Source organism: Lutjanus erythropterus, chromosome 21, assembly GCF_056507025.1.
Source record: "Lutjanus erythropterus isolate fLutEry1 chromosome 21, fLutEry1.hap2, whole genome shotgun sequence".
NCBI classification, from domain to species: Eukaryota; Metazoa; Chordata; class Actinopteri; order Lutjaniformes; family Lutjanidae; genus Lutjanus; species Lutjanus erythropterus.
In genome coordinates, this window is record NC_139337.1 from 8,905,044 (window position 1) to 8,920,204 (window position 15,161).

General features: G+C 39.6%; 1 protein-coding gene and 4 non-coding genes across 6 annotated transcripts in view; 3 read left to right on the forward strand and 2 right to left on the reverse strand.

The window, feature by feature from the left end:
* Positions 1-4,068, reverse strand: part of LOC146307270 (partitioning defective 3 homolog) — a 474,057-nt gene extending 469,989 nt beyond the window's left edge. For both annotated transcript variants that reach the window (XM_084746851.1, XM_084746850.1), the window contains exon 1: positions 3,565-4,068. In XM_084746851.1, the coding sequence (XP_084602977.1) occupies positions 3,565-3,684 (120 nt within the window). In that variant the 5' untranslated portion in view covers positions 3,685-4,068. The remainder of the gene's footprint in view (positions 1-3,564) is intronic.
* Positions 4,069-5,106: 1,038 nt separating this feature from the next.
* trnaw-cca (transfer RNA tryptophan (anticodon CCA)) lies at positions 5,107-5,178 on the forward strand. The gene has a single exon. It is a non-coding gene; the product is annotated as a tRNA-Trp (tRNA).
* Positions 5,179-7,798: 2,620 nt separating this feature from the next.
* Positions 7,799-7,870, forward strand: trnaw-cca (transfer RNA tryptophan (anticodon CCA)). The gene has a single exon. It is a non-coding gene; the product is annotated as a tRNA-Trp (tRNA).
* A 5,073-nt stretch (positions 7,871-12,943) lies between these two features.
* trnaw-cca (transfer RNA tryptophan (anticodon CCA)) lies at positions 12,944-13,015 on the forward strand. The gene has a single exon. It is a non-coding gene; the product is annotated as a tRNA-Trp (tRNA).
* Positions 13,016-13,942: 927 nt separating this feature from the next.
* On the reverse strand, positions 13,943-14,014 carry trnaw-cca (transfer RNA tryptophan (anticodon CCA)). The gene has a single exon. It is a non-coding gene; the product is annotated as a tRNA-Trp (tRNA).
* Positions 14,015-15,161: the final 1,147 nt, after the last annotated feature.

Sequence of the window (15,161 nt, forward strand, 5' to 3'; positions counted from 1 at the left end):
TTAATTATGCTCATCACAATTTCCCAGACCCCAAAGTGACGTCAAATAGCTTCATTGGTCCAACCAACAGTTAAAAACCCTTTGTCAAAAATGACAAAGGAAAGCAGCAAATCTTAACATTTAAGAAACTGTAACAAGCTAATATTTGACATTATTGCTTTAACAATGCCTGAAATTAATAATTGATTATCTAAAGAGTTGTCAATTAATGGTCATGTCTGGAATGGAACCCCAGACCAGCAAAAGGTTTATCAAAAGTGAACAATTTAACCCAAACCATGAGGAAAAAAACAGTGATAATGGCAGTTACTTTTAAACGTTTTTTTTTACTTAAGTTTTGCTTTCAAACTCAATGGCAACTAATTTGGAACGATGCTGGAACACTGGTTGAACAGAGCAGGATGGAATTTGTGGTTGAAATGACAGACGTTACAGACGGAGGCAACGAGCCTTCAAGCACCGTGCCGGAAAAGGGGCAAAAAAAAAATCAATGTGTCCGGGTATCAAGTTTCCATCACTGCCGATCGGAACTGAAGCTGATTAATACCTGTGACCACTGCAGAGTCATTTGACCCGGGAATTAATGCTTATCGAACCCTTTCCCACTGAAGACAAAAGCAGTTTGTTAATGAGTTTTTCGTACAAAGGGCTTTAAGAGAGCATAGTAAGTCAACTTAGCAAGGCCTTTGAATCTTCACTGCATCAAATGTTTTCTGACAACATTCCTGTCACAATATGCCGCTAACATCCAACACAAATATGTATCTACACCTCTGTGTAGCACTTCTGTGACTGAAACACTCCTCAGTTGCAGAATGTGACTGCTCAATCTGAGGCTTCAGACGTCTGTTTCACTTTCCGTTGCTTCTGTTCTTCATGCTAAAGCTGCATCTCCCAAGCTGACTGCTGTAACAGATGAATTATGTATGATTTATGTACTTTTTTATGCTGTTTTCAGCATTCAAATACATATTGCATGATGCAATATCTGCATGCCATGGGATGTAATGTTGTATAACCTCCTTTAAAATGCTTGTTACATTGTAAATGCAGCCATAAAAAAAAAAAACAACTTTATCACTTTTGAATTATGGGTTAAAGCAACAGTGTTGCTGTCTGTCAGCTGAAGGTTTATTACACAACTTGAGTGTGAGTTGTGTGTGATTACATCCTCCTGTAGTCCAAAGGTCTTGGCTGGCCTGTGTTACAGTAGTTAGCGTTGATCCAGAGCCAAGTGTTCTCCAGAGGGGAAGCCTACACTTCTACATTTACAGTCTCCCTGCATGGATCAATGGACCAGTCGCCTCCTTTCTGCTGAACCATGGAAAACCATCAAGCGCCGGTAAACAGAGGAGGGAATGTGTGTGTGGGATCGCCGGTGTGTATCTAAGGAGGAAGTGCTCTTCAAGAACAAGTGTTAATGTTGACCTACTTCGTCACTGTTTGCCTACAGTGGTAAAAATCTACTACGCAACAGTGAATATTCAGCTTTCCCAGGAAGATAAAGGTATCTCATGTGTCACTATGTAGCTGAGCATACAGGTGTGAAGTGACGCACTGCATCTCTAGGTTTAATTTTAGAGTGACGTCATTTAAAGTTCAATCAGGTTTAGGTTACTCCAAAACAGAGAGGACTGTAGTCTTTCCAAGACTAAAACACAGGAAATCACTCGGCAAAACCAGCGTGAGTTCATCAAGGTACTCCAAAACCCCTGAAGAGAGGCTGCAGCATTAACGTGACTCCAATGGTAATACCTCCCACTGGCAGAGAGGAGAAAGTGCTGTCACTAACCATGGAAACACTACCAAACTTCAATTCATTCATTAGTCATTTAATGGGCTTTAAAGCGCAGCCACTAGAAAGCCACAAAGAGGAAAAGCAATCAGTGTCCTGGTCGGGCCTCTTTCAAATTTGGCACAGGAGTTTCTCACACACACACACACACACACACACACACACACACACACACAGAGACTTGCGTTCCATCAGTTAATAGTTGAATTCTGGATGAACTTAAAACTTTTTTTTGTCAGCATGTAATTGCAAAGGGCAATGAGTACACAGAGAAATCATTCCACTGGATTGGCCTCTTACTACTGCTTCCATAGAACTGATTAGCTGTGTAGAGATACAGAGACATGAATACACAGTCTAACAATGAATCCACAATACTGTAAATGGCATTTTTCACTCAGAAATAACAAATAGTCCTAGTAGTTGGTATAATGTGGGTGCCTTAAGCGTTTGAAATTGCTTTGTGACGACTATTCCCACGCTTTGTCCTGTCGCAAATGTAGTTGCAGCAGCTTATTAGGTCAATACAATTAATTACACAGATTTGGTGCAAAATGTAACCAATTTTGACTGGTTGAGATTGGATATGGACCGAAGACAATGGAGCGTCATTATCCCAAATGTTTCCTACAATGTTCAAATGCAGGGGAATCAGTAATTTAGCAACCTCTGGAAAAACACTGGATACATCAGAGAGTGAGTAAGTTAATCATGACTAACAAAACTTGAATAAAACTTGTCAGATTTTCATCAGCTATGGAGGGGTTTTTTTTTTAAAGGTCTACAAACCAACTCCCACAATCCCATGCTACTTAACGATGTCATCAAACTAGTATCATTGTTTTAATGTGAGACGACAAAACTTATATATTGTGAGTTTGAATCAGATTACATTTTGAGATATCACTCCTCAGCACGGTGACAAATCCTTGCTGAACCAATCTCAACATATTTTATTTCTTCATCCACAAAGCAAACTATTCAGTCAGGGAGCGATTTATCAAGAAAGTAACGCAATTACAATTTCTAGCTGTGTTTCAAGCTCTTTATCCAAAATCCAACCACTTTCCAAACCTTGTAAACGTTAGAAGTTTTCAAGGATTTCCAGCACCTGTACGAACCCTGTTGGTTGTTAACATTTTCAACTACGAGTTACAGAAAATGCACAAAATTAGCAACCCTACTGGGAGAGCCATCCATCCTCTGAAGGCCCCAGGTCTCTGTAGTTTGTGGTTGTGAAGTTTCATGAGGCTGTGATTATCCTAGAGGTCACGATTTTACACAGTGAGGTCAAGTTTCCAAAACTGGTCACCATCACACAGGGATACAAGTGAGTCTCAGCTTAATATATGTTCCACCTTTTTGTCTAGTTGCACAAATGTCATTTACTGTGATGTTTAAATATCAGCAGACTTGCACACACTGCATCTCATCCTCACTGCTTCACACACTTACAGGATGAACTCTTCCACACGTCTCTGCCAGTATAACCAGTACTGAATGGGAACAGATCCAGTGTTTCCTGAACCTTGTCATAGACAGTAGCTTCACAACTTTTTTTTTAGATTACTTTACAATGAAAAGTTTCCCCAGCTGTCCCTCTGCCAGGGGGCCCCGGCAGGTCCCCACCGGCCCCGGTTCCAGGGGCAGCCGCTGGCTCTCCTCTGCCCACTCTCTCCCCGTCTCCTCGCCCGAGAAAAGCGCCATGTTGAGGCTCCAGTGTGGATGCAGCGAGACGTTACAACAGCACGTACCGGGGCAGGGCTTACCTTGGCGATCGCCTTCTTGTACCTCATGGCCGCCTGTTCGATCAGGTCGGACACTCGTATATTCCCATCTCCGCACGGAACGACCACCCGGGTCCTCCCGAAACACACCGTCACTTTCATGTCTCCTCCGCCGCTGCGTTAATTCCACTGAGGAAAGAGCCGCGTAAAAACCACAAAAACCATCCCCGCTGCGCGAAGGGTGAAAAGTAGATCCACTGTCGGCGCGAAGAGGCTGGAAGTGAAGTTGTCTTCGTGTCCTCCGAGGACGGGAGTGAAGCCCGGCAGCATTAGATCCAGCGGCGGGGCTGGGTGGCGTCCTCCCTCTGCCGTGTTGACTCACTTACACAAAGTTCCCACAGAAAAGCCTCTCCAGCAGCGAGACGGGAGCAGAGCGCACAACTGGACTGACTGACTGACACTGTGAGAGCGCCCACATGTTAGAGCAGGCACTAAGAATGTCTCCTACACCGACCAACACAATGCAGCCTGGAGCTGAGAGCAAACCACACCAAATTCACTTTCTGATCGTACAAAGTTGCGTAATACTTCGATTTGTGGTGTGTTTTCAGAGTAAAGTTGTTGTTTACACTAGTATGGTGTAGGAAAAATCTTATAAAATAAAGCCCTTTGAGTAGATTTTTGTTGATCTCTTATTATCACGGTGATTAATACGCTATGACTGTAGAAATGCACATTAAAACACATTTTATTTTCAGTATTATCAGTGTTTATAATCCAGATAAAAGGGGTCAGTACAACATTGGAGCCAGGGCCTGATTCACCTGCAAGATGGTGCCTGGGCTATAGTAAGCTGTGGGCCCCGCTGAGCCCCCACACCAGAGTGTTCATAGTTTTCTATTTTTAAAGCCTTAATATGCAACATTTTCAGTAAAACAACACAAAAAACAACGTGGAGACTCATAAAAACACTGCACTTCCTTATTTTCTCATGATTTTAGTGTGTAAGGGACGCTTTACCAACCCAAGGCATCAGTGTTTGACGTACTGGGAGCAAAATTCAACTATAAACATACAGTATATACATAGACACACTGGCCTTTGGATCATATGGCAACGTCGCCAATATATTGGACAGGGCAAGAACAGGGAATTCAGTTTTTCTCTAAATAAAAAGCACCATAACATTTATTATTTTAACTGATTTCAATTAGCTAGTTTAGAGAGCTCAATAAACAATAAAGAGTGATGACCTGTGTTTCCTCACATTTGTTGTGTTGACAAATTTGACCAAACTGACAAAGACAACACTAAGCATATTTCCTGTATATTTTTATTTTATTTTTGCTACTTTTGTAAGTGCAGTAGAATTTGTTAGTTTTAGATTTGAGTCTACAGTTTTTCTACAGTTTGAGTCTACAGTTTTTATTTTTAATTAAGTTAATATTTTTTTCATATCTAGTATTCATTTTTATTGTACAGCTCTCCCTCTGATTAGGTGTATGACAGTTTGTGATCATTTGTTAAAACACAAATTCAAAGGACCAGTGTGTTGGAAACCTAAAGGAACTGAGTGTTTTTTGTGACCTTGTGGCGCAACGGTAGCGCGTCTGACTCCAGATCAGAAGGTTGCGTGTTCAAATCACGTCAGGGTCAATGGTTTTAAAGAAACCAGTGTGAAGGATTTAGTGGCATCTAGTGCTGAGCATGCACACTGCAACAAACTTGCTTCAACCTCCCCTTCCGGGTGTAAGACACCACAGTAACTGCAAAAAATGCCAAAAGTTGTTTCTACGGCCAGTGTTCAGTTTGTCCGTTCTGGGCCACTGTAGAACCATGGAAGAGGACCTGTCCCCTTTGTACATATGAGAGGCAACAAAGTACAAATACATTGGTACTTAAGTAGATTTTTCAGAGGGCTCTTTTTACTTTTACACTTTGAGTATTTTTAAAAGCCTGTAGTTTGTCACTTTTACTTAAGTAAAGAAGTTGAATCAACACTTTTGCCAGAGTTTTTGCTTTGACTCCAGTCATACCAGGACAGGTGCTGTGGTTCGAGGCATACTTCAAATTCAGTGGAGGCTCACAAAATATCAGATCAGCAGGACCTGCTGGCACACACAGTGTTAAAGACAGGTGTGAATTCTGTCCTGGTATCTATCTACCTGCTGCACAAGCACTTCATGTGGGATTCCTCATCATCTTATCAGCTGGAGATCTTCTAGTTTGGCAGTCACGGCTAGGTAAGTCTGGCAAACCCTGATCCAGGCTCGCGTTAAAGTACAGCAGGCCTATTGCAACAAGTATTGCGCATGTTGCCACACTTGGATGTGATTTATCTGTGACTGCTTGGATGATTCAAGGCATGGAGCACATAAACAGACGCTGAATGTCAACTTGAATGAGTCAGACTGAAGCGGAAGAACTTCCCAACAGAACGAGCCGTAAGAATCATATGGATGTTCTCGGATGGAGCTGCTGAGAACACACACCAAAGATCTGTGTTTGATTGAGCTGCACTTACCCCACTGATAGCAAAGCATATATTACAGTAATGTTATGTATATATATGACTAAATTATTGAACTGCAGTGCAAACTGAGAAGTGGGCCTGAGGCTGGATCTGAGATTTGACCCAATTTACTGATAAAAGCTGCAACCTTTGTAAGGAGCTTCACTCACGCCCTGCAGCTCTTATTCTTTATGATCAAATGTCGTCCAAATGAGTGAACATGAACACGAGCGCAACATGGACAACCCCCAAACTGTACTTTTTCATCGCAAGATATAAGCTCACATATTTTGTATTACTGCATCTTATTTTACTTGAAAAAAAGGAAACAGCATATTTTACTTACAGACCAACAGAGGTATTTGTATAACATGAAGAAGAAAAAAAAGGGGAGGCGACTGATAAAAAAGACAGTTCTCAGTACTCATAGTTGAGTACTGAGTACTCATAGTTGAGTACTGAGTACAATTTAATATCCAAACCTTCCATCTGCATTTTAGTAGCCAATAAGGTGATCTGATTACTAATGGACCAATGAAAACAATGACGAAAAAACAAAATGCTGCAGCAGCACACATTTGGAGTCAGGATGTTAATGATTACTCATAAATAGATTAATTGCTGTTAAGAATTTAACCAATTAAAATGTATTCATGGATATTTAATCAATAATCAGTAATTTGGCAGTAATTTGGACATTGTTTTGTCTGGCAGAACTATTTCTTCAATAAGGAAACTTAGAGACTTAAAATAACATGGAAAAAAGACAAAAAAAAACATTTAAAAAATTGAAAATTATTAATGATTAATCAATTGTTTGCGTTTTCAACTATCAGTTAAGGAAAACAAAATTTGCAACACTAGTTTGGAGAAGTGACAGTGACAGTGGTTAAAAGTAGCTAATACTCTGAAGTATTTTTCTAACACTGGCACTTTTACTTGTAACTGAGAAGTATTTTAGCAATGTAACAGTACTTTAGTACTCTTTCCACCACTGTGTATTAGATTATTGGTCCCAGAAACTGCTTAATAATTAATAACTAGCTCTGAAACCCTAATTCTAGTAAAATAATGACAGTCAAGTCTACAACTATGATGCAATTAAATCATCTTTAAAAAAAAAAAAGAAAGAAAATTGCAGGCCACATAAAATGAGGTGCTCGGCCGTATTCGGCCCACAGGCCTTGAGTTTGACACATGTGGTCTAGAGGATAAACCAAACAAAATATAGTTCCAGCCATTTATCCAATGGGGTACAAAGTCTTAAATAAAAGAAACATGGAGCCTTTATGTTTCTTTGGAAGTATGTCTCTCATTATGAAGTTCAGAGAGCTTGGCTGCAGCTCCCTCCATTGAGATCCTCTCCGGGAATGTTTGAAGCCACACTCCCTCTTCCAGCTGATCTGCATCCTTTCAATTCATTGCCATCAGTCTTCGGGCTGTCATGCATCCAGTTATTAAGATTTGTTTGTTGTGTTTTTAACATGTTCCATCAACACTGTAATTAAAAGGAACATTGCTGGATCACAATGAACAGTACATTAAACGATGTTTCCCAGGATTGTGGACTTTTTCCCACAGGGTTTTTACTTTAGTGCAGGATCGTACCATATGATAAAACTGCCTTTATCTTGTTTGCAGTGCCAAGAAAGATCAGAATGGGATACACCCAAACACAGTCTCACTATTCCTGTTCTTTAGAGAGCGTTCAGTCGGAGCAGGATTGATGTACATTCATTTAATGTAATAAATAACTTGCATCAGGACCCTGTGGCGCAACGGTAGCGCGTCTGACTCCAGATCAGAAGGTTGCGTGTTCAAATCACGTCAGGGTCAGTCTGTGATCACGTGGCTTACCTTTAAACACTAAAAAAGAGTTTCAGTAATAAAGTGATCTGAACCTCCTCTATGGTAACTGAGATGTTAACAGTTTCACACATCTGATACTCCCCCTAGAGGTCACTAAAAGAGAAACACGTCCTGATAGAGTGAACTGAGGACAGTTTGATGACATCAAGGGATGTTTCTTTGCTTTTGCTCTGTTGACATAGTGTATCTATAATTATGAGCTGTGGGGTGTGTTTTTGTTAAGTGTACAAACAAAGGCACCGTGTATGTAACTTATTTCATCCGGAAAGATAGAAAACAGAAAACAAAAATTAACAAAAGGCAAAAACAAAACAGCCACAGTTACAAGCCTTTAACAAAGAAGAGCACCTACAAATCCTGCATCTTGAAATTTATATATCAGTTTGTCCATAAGCATTTTCCACTGTGTCATAAATCATCTGTTTCTTACATTTACTGACAAAAACATTTTTCAGCCACCATAACATAAGATAGGTCATTTCTCCCCTATTAAACAATTTTTCTATAGTAGGGGTTTCAGTCTTATACCAATTTCTTGTCATTGCCCTTTTGCTTGTGATCAATATCTTGATTAAATATCAAGATTCAAGATGTTTATTGTTGTCACAATAGTCATATAAGTAGTTGTTAAAAAACTTAAAAATAAAAGTGGTTTAAGGAATAACAGACATAATAATAGTAGAGTAGTAGTAAAATAATAATTATTATAATACCAGAAATAAAAAAACGTGGGATTTTTTCACCCAATCTCCCTCCGTGTCCTTGAATTTGCATTGTTGTTTTGTGTTTCACACATGTTGAGTCATTCTTCTGTTCTAATGTCAATGATCAGTTCCCTCACCTCTCATTTAGCCTCAGTGTAAATAGTAGAGGAACCTTTGCAGTCTCTCTTCGATCTTGATACAGCACTGACAATGCCTTGAATCTTGTATTTCCTTCATAAAATTATCACTCAAATATCTATTATCTAGCTAATATCTAAAAAAAAGTCCACATTTCTAATCCCTATCTCTCTTTCAAATCCTGAAAACTCATTTCTCTTAGTATTTTTTACTGACAACCAAAATCTTAACTTTTATTTCGTAACACTTTTTGCGTGTGTTGAGATAATTGACCATCAGCTTTAGGGCTTGTTACAGCATGTCAGTGCCTCCCCTCCCCCAGGAAGCCAGGTCACTCATTTACCCCAAACTCCTACAGTAAGGTGAGTGGTGAATGAGTGGTGGATCGCAGTGTGTCCGCCGCTGCACATCAGGAATGCAGGGAGGAGGAGCGGGACAGCGGTCGAACCGTGTGGTTGTGTGTGGGACACTAAAGTTCAGGAGAAGTACAATGACAGCTGAAGTAAAGAGTCAAGTCCAGGCCAGGTTCACAAGTGGGGGAACAACAACTACAGTTTGGTCATGTTCATCTAACAGATAATACAATAATATGTTGCAATGATGCTACATGGAAGACGGAAGATGAGCAGGTTTAGACAAGTATGAGAAGTATGTCTCTAGAGCTGGAAAAACATTCATATTCAGGTGTCGTCCATCCAAATATTTACTCATGAGGTCTAAACCTGAGGAAATGTTTACCCCTCTGCACAACAAAATGTTTTCCACAATCACTGACCCTGGGAAAATCCAAAATTCTTCATCTGCACATCCACAGACTCGTCCTGCGTGGGGAGCAGAGGAGCATCACGTACGAGACGCAGTAAACAAAGCGTGTGTGTATCTGCATCTCGCAGTGTGAGGTGTTACTTTCATGTCAGACGTGCTCCGACATGGTCCCAGGAGTGGAGGAGGTCGTTCCTGACACATCCCACTGTCATCACAGACGTACCTCACCACCGGAGAATTCAACACTCACACACACACACACACACACTCACACACACACACACACACACACACACACACACTGCTTTTGTATGGATTCATTCATACATGTGTCATCTACTACATTCTTCTGCCATCGTCTTTCTTTTATTGTTAAACCATTTTTTAATACTTCATTGCAGTTGTTTGCTTCAAAGACCATTTCACGTTTTTACTTTTATTTCCACATTAGTTTTTATACAAGTTTAATTAACAAATAACAAATAATTACTAAAAGACAGAAACTTAACCAGTAGTAAAAGTAAGGTAGTGTAATTCAGAGACCCTCTCCACCTTCACCCTTCTTTCTTTGCTGTTTCTTTATTGCTTTCTTTCCCCCCTTTTTAGTTACTTTACAAGTGTAATTTCACTACTTATGACATGTCCAGTCCTTTCCACTTTCATCAGAAATGTCTAAATACAGGAAATGGTGTGACAGGGTAGGTGATTTTTTTGGCTATACGTTACAAACTCCACTACTTTCATTCCTCTATAAAGGAACATTTCTAACCTCTGACCCTTTTGAAACCAGCATTTTCACCAGATTTTAATAAACTGACTCATTGCCACCTGGTGTCTGGATGAATCACAGCAATTTCAAACCATGTGAATATAAATGAAATGAAATTAAAATGTCTGTCACATATTTATGGGGTTATTTTCCCAGTACAACTCTGCAGAGTCCCATCAGTCCTACAGCTGGATTATCATGCTGTGTGAATCTTGGGACAAACCTTTTTGTACACTGAAAACTACAAGCCTATGCAAGGATAGGTCTGCTAATCATATGAATTTTAGGTATTCATCTTCATGATCTTGTGACCTTGTGGTGCAACGGTAGCACGTCTGACTCCAGATCAGAAAGCTGCATGTTCAGATCACGTCAGGGTCAAAACAGAATCCTTTACAGAGGCCCATCACACATGCATTACCTAAACAGAGTGGCAATTACCACAGGTTGTGCCTATTTACAATAGTTTTTTTTACCTTGCAAAACTCCAATACAGCTATATCTGTAATATGAAGTATCACAATCTTTTATGATCAATCATTTTGTAGCATTTTGTAACTGTATTCATATTATTTCATTGTGTGTCTAATTCTTAATGAGTCTGTGCATGAAGTCACAGTAATTAGTTGATATTAGCCAGTTGGTTGTGTAGCCGATGCAGCTTGATGTTTTAAATTACACTAAATAATGTCTAATCAAATATCTGCTGATCATCACAGGCTGATGCAAGCTAAGGCATGTGCATTTCCCCAAATAGTGAGACTAATTAAGGTTTCCCCAGTGATGCTGGTTAGCAGCTGTTACTACCACACCTTGTTTTTTTTTATAATAAATCATTAATAGCTTAAAGAAATGTAAGTCTACTGTCTAACCATAACCCTGACTAATGCAGCAGAACGTGAAAAATGGAGTAAGACTTTAAGCTGCTAAACCTCAAACACACATCAGGATGCGTTCACAGCTTTGTGTCATGTTGTAACTGCCGGATCCCCTTTTGCGTTATTTAAATATGTGCATTTTCAATTCATATAAAGTCAGTTTTGTCAACTGACCAGTGACCAGCAGCCTGTAGTGTTAAAAATGAGCTTCACTGTTCATTATTTCTGAAAGCTGAAAGGCCCCCTCTGCAGGTCCTTCCAAGTACTGCACCCTGTCCTCTCTCCAGGAATCTTCTTTGTCAGGATTAAGCCCAGAGCCTTTAATTGCTGTGTTTGCGGGGATTGGGCCCAGTGTACGCGGTGAACACTGAGAATGGTGTTAGCACAGCTTTAGCACTCTGATTTCATGGATTTGCAAATGCTGCCAGTTGCAGTTTTGCATACACTTTCTGTTCTGTGGAAGACGTGTTACTGCAGTGCATGCAAAGCTCGCTGATAGTGGACGTTTTGAATGGACATTCACATTTACACTCTACTCCTAGAGGTTTCAACTTTTGCCTCCCAGCAACAGTAATGGCACTTATCTGACAGTGGACATCAATGTCATATATTGATGGGTTTTAATACCAAAAGACCCTGTGAAAGGATACCAGTAAACTGACTTTGGTCACCGACCCGGTTGTATAACAAAAACTAAGGAAAGCAGAAGCCAAGGATCCATGCAGGAGCCAAAAAACATGCTGGAATAATGACAATAAAGAATTTAAAACCCTTGTAGCTTAGTTGGTAGAGTGCACTCTTTTTCACTTTCTTCAATTTTTGAAGAAAGTGTTGAATAGTATCAAGATTATATGAAAGATTTTGAATATTTTAAGGTTTTTGTTTTGGTGTTGGTGATTGGTGATTTGTGTGTAGACGCAGCTGATGGAATAGAAAGTGGTGGAAATGTGGGAAAGGGTCTAATTAGTATGAATGGGGTTTGAAAGTTGAATAAACCTCATCATGTATTCAAAATGTGTAACATTATGAGGGTTGAATGAATGATTTTCTACCTTAAAGTATGAATGAGTAGAAGAAAGTCGAAAAGAGCATGAATAGCTGCGAAAGCGTGAAAGGAAGGATGCAAAATACAGTGTAAGCTCAGAGAGAAAGTGAACTGCCTCACAAATGGCTGGGAGCTAAACAGCATTGTTGGTTTCAATTTGCATGATGAAGAAAGTTTCTGGCTTGAAGAATATATGAGTAGATGCAAGCTGAAAGGAGTATGAATAGTTGAAAACGTGGGGAAGTGGAGAATGGCTGGTCAGAGCCATTGTTTTCTAACAATACAGAGATTATACATCTAAACGGACTGTACTCGATCTAGTACAGCAGCTCATACTCAGATCCACCCATGTCTCCTTGGAATTGTTATTGCTTTTTTATCTCTCAAAAAGATCAGGGAGGGAAAAACAACTCCAGCAGGGTAAATGCAGACAGCAGTGGAGTGTACTATACTGTGCCTCCTCTAGCACAATGAAGGGTTTACTTCAGCAGCGTATTATCAGGTCAAAAAGGGGGTTCGAGTCCGCAACCCTCTACCTGATGCTTGTTAAAGCATCAGGTAGGATGGGTGAGTGTGCACTCATCTGATGTCTGAGTCACATCTCAGTAAATGGGGACCCATACACACAGATTTTGACCTAATAATGGTTTCCTTAAATACAGAGCACCGCACACTGTTCGTTCTGCTGTATGCGTCTCACACCTGACATTTTCTCACGTGACATGAAGAAATATCATGAATGACCTTGTGGCGCAACGGTAGCCCGTCTGACTCCAGATCAGAAGGTTGTGTGTTCAAATCACATCAGGGTCAATGGTTTTAAAAGAAGAGTGTGTAGACATTACTGGAACTAAAAGGACAGACTGCAAACACCTCACCTCTGTTTCCTGGCTTGTCGGAGAACCCTATGGTACCTGTCAAAAACTCAAAGGCTTCTGGGTTAAATATGGAAGAGTATCAGCTCCCTCTATAGCTGCATATTTTTTCCTAGGGTAACAGAAACCACAATGATGGTAATTTTTAGGTCATTATACACTAATGAAAACATATGTCTGAATATTATTTTTGCCATATTTTGCCAATCAGTGCCCACAAATTTTACACACTGGCCCTTTATGTGTAAATTCAATAATTATAAGGTGTAACAGTGACATTCTCCAGTCCCTTTCACTTTCATCAGCATCGTCTGAATGCAGCGATGGCTGTGACACAGTAGATGGTTTACATGCTTTTACATTAGACACATTCATACCTTTGCAAAGGAATGTTTCTACCTTACGGCACACAAGGAGTCATTTTACTAAACTGTCTCATCACCATCTGATGACCACATGAAATGAACTGTCTAAATATAGTAACGGATGTGACTGAGTGAGGGACTTACATGCCTTTACATTACAAAAATCAGACATTTATTCCTTTGTAAATTTTCTAACTTTTGGCCCTTTTCTAAACAGGAGTCATTTTACTAAACTGTCTCATTGCCATCTGGTGTAGGAATGTCTTGTGCACAAGTACGGGGTTGTCTGAAAAATGATTTGGCTGTAAGGTTGAACTAACAACTCAACAACACATTTTCAACAAAAAATAAATATTAAGTATCAGAAAGCGATGTGCTTTGTTGCAACATGCCATTATGATACATTAAGAGCAACTAAGTAGACATGCTAAACTGTATATTTAAATTGTGTTACATTGTTTTCTGGTCATTTATTTCAGACTGTGGCCATTGAAAAGGTATGACCCCGACGTGATTTGAACACGCAACCTTCTGATCTGGAGTCAGACGCGCTACCGTTGCGCCACGAGGTCCTGCTCAAGCTTTTCATCCAATAAAACGAATTAGAAAATCATCCAAGAGTAGGATACAATATGATTAAGTGTTTTCCTTGTTTGCATGTTATCGTTAGGATCAATACATTAAAAAGAATAAACATGGCGAACACGCGACACATGTAAAACTCTCTCCCTCCCTATCACACAGCAGTCTCGTAAGTAGCTGAATAATGTTATGTCCGTCATATTTCATCTTCCTTACAGATAACTGACATTTTATCACTCGGCTTAGCTCGCGTCAGCACCATGGACAGCTGTCAGCTCAACAGCTGGCTCACCTCGCGAGTGCAGTGGTAGTCAGCACTGCGGACTGACTGCGCATGTGCGCATGACGCATTTTATTTTTAGCCTCCATTCATACTGCTACTTTAAATGTGTTCATACTCAGTTGTTCATTCAATTAGCCTAACGCGCTGGTATTTCATTAAAAACATTTTCCACAGCATGAAATAGTAAACACGGGTGTTATCAATGATACTAATTAAGGTTGTGCACGTGGCTCACAGGAAAGGCTCCGCTACACCAAATGTCACGTGACCTTAATTAGTGTCATTCGTAACACCTGTGTTTGCCCTACTATTTCACATCAATATGGCTACCGTGAAAAGTAGTTGTTTCCCTCACTATATTTAAAATATTTTGATGTTTTTGATGTTGTGTATTGTAAGATAAGGCACATATTTTTTCCATACTTAAACGTGCCTACATTTTTGTTACATATTGTAGTCAAATATACCTTCACATGCTTCACATAATTTCTCTAGGCTTCTGTACTTTATATTTTTGAATGGGAGCATTTGTAATATTTCCCACAGAAATCAAAAAGGATTTCTGATTCTGATCCAACAGAGTCTGATAAAGATGGACAGTTATGATCAGTACTTTACATTTTGATATGTTGCAGTTAAAAAAAAACACAGGTGTAAACATAATGAATTAAGTCATTAGCAGTCATTAAATCATTCTAATATTATTAACACCTAGCTGTGGAGGAAGATCCTTTTTTTTTTTTAAGTAAAAGTACTAATACCACAATGTAAATGTCCCATGTGACTATTACATTATTATACATAAATACATTCTATGATAGTTGGTTGAGGAGCATCTCATATTTAAGTATTTT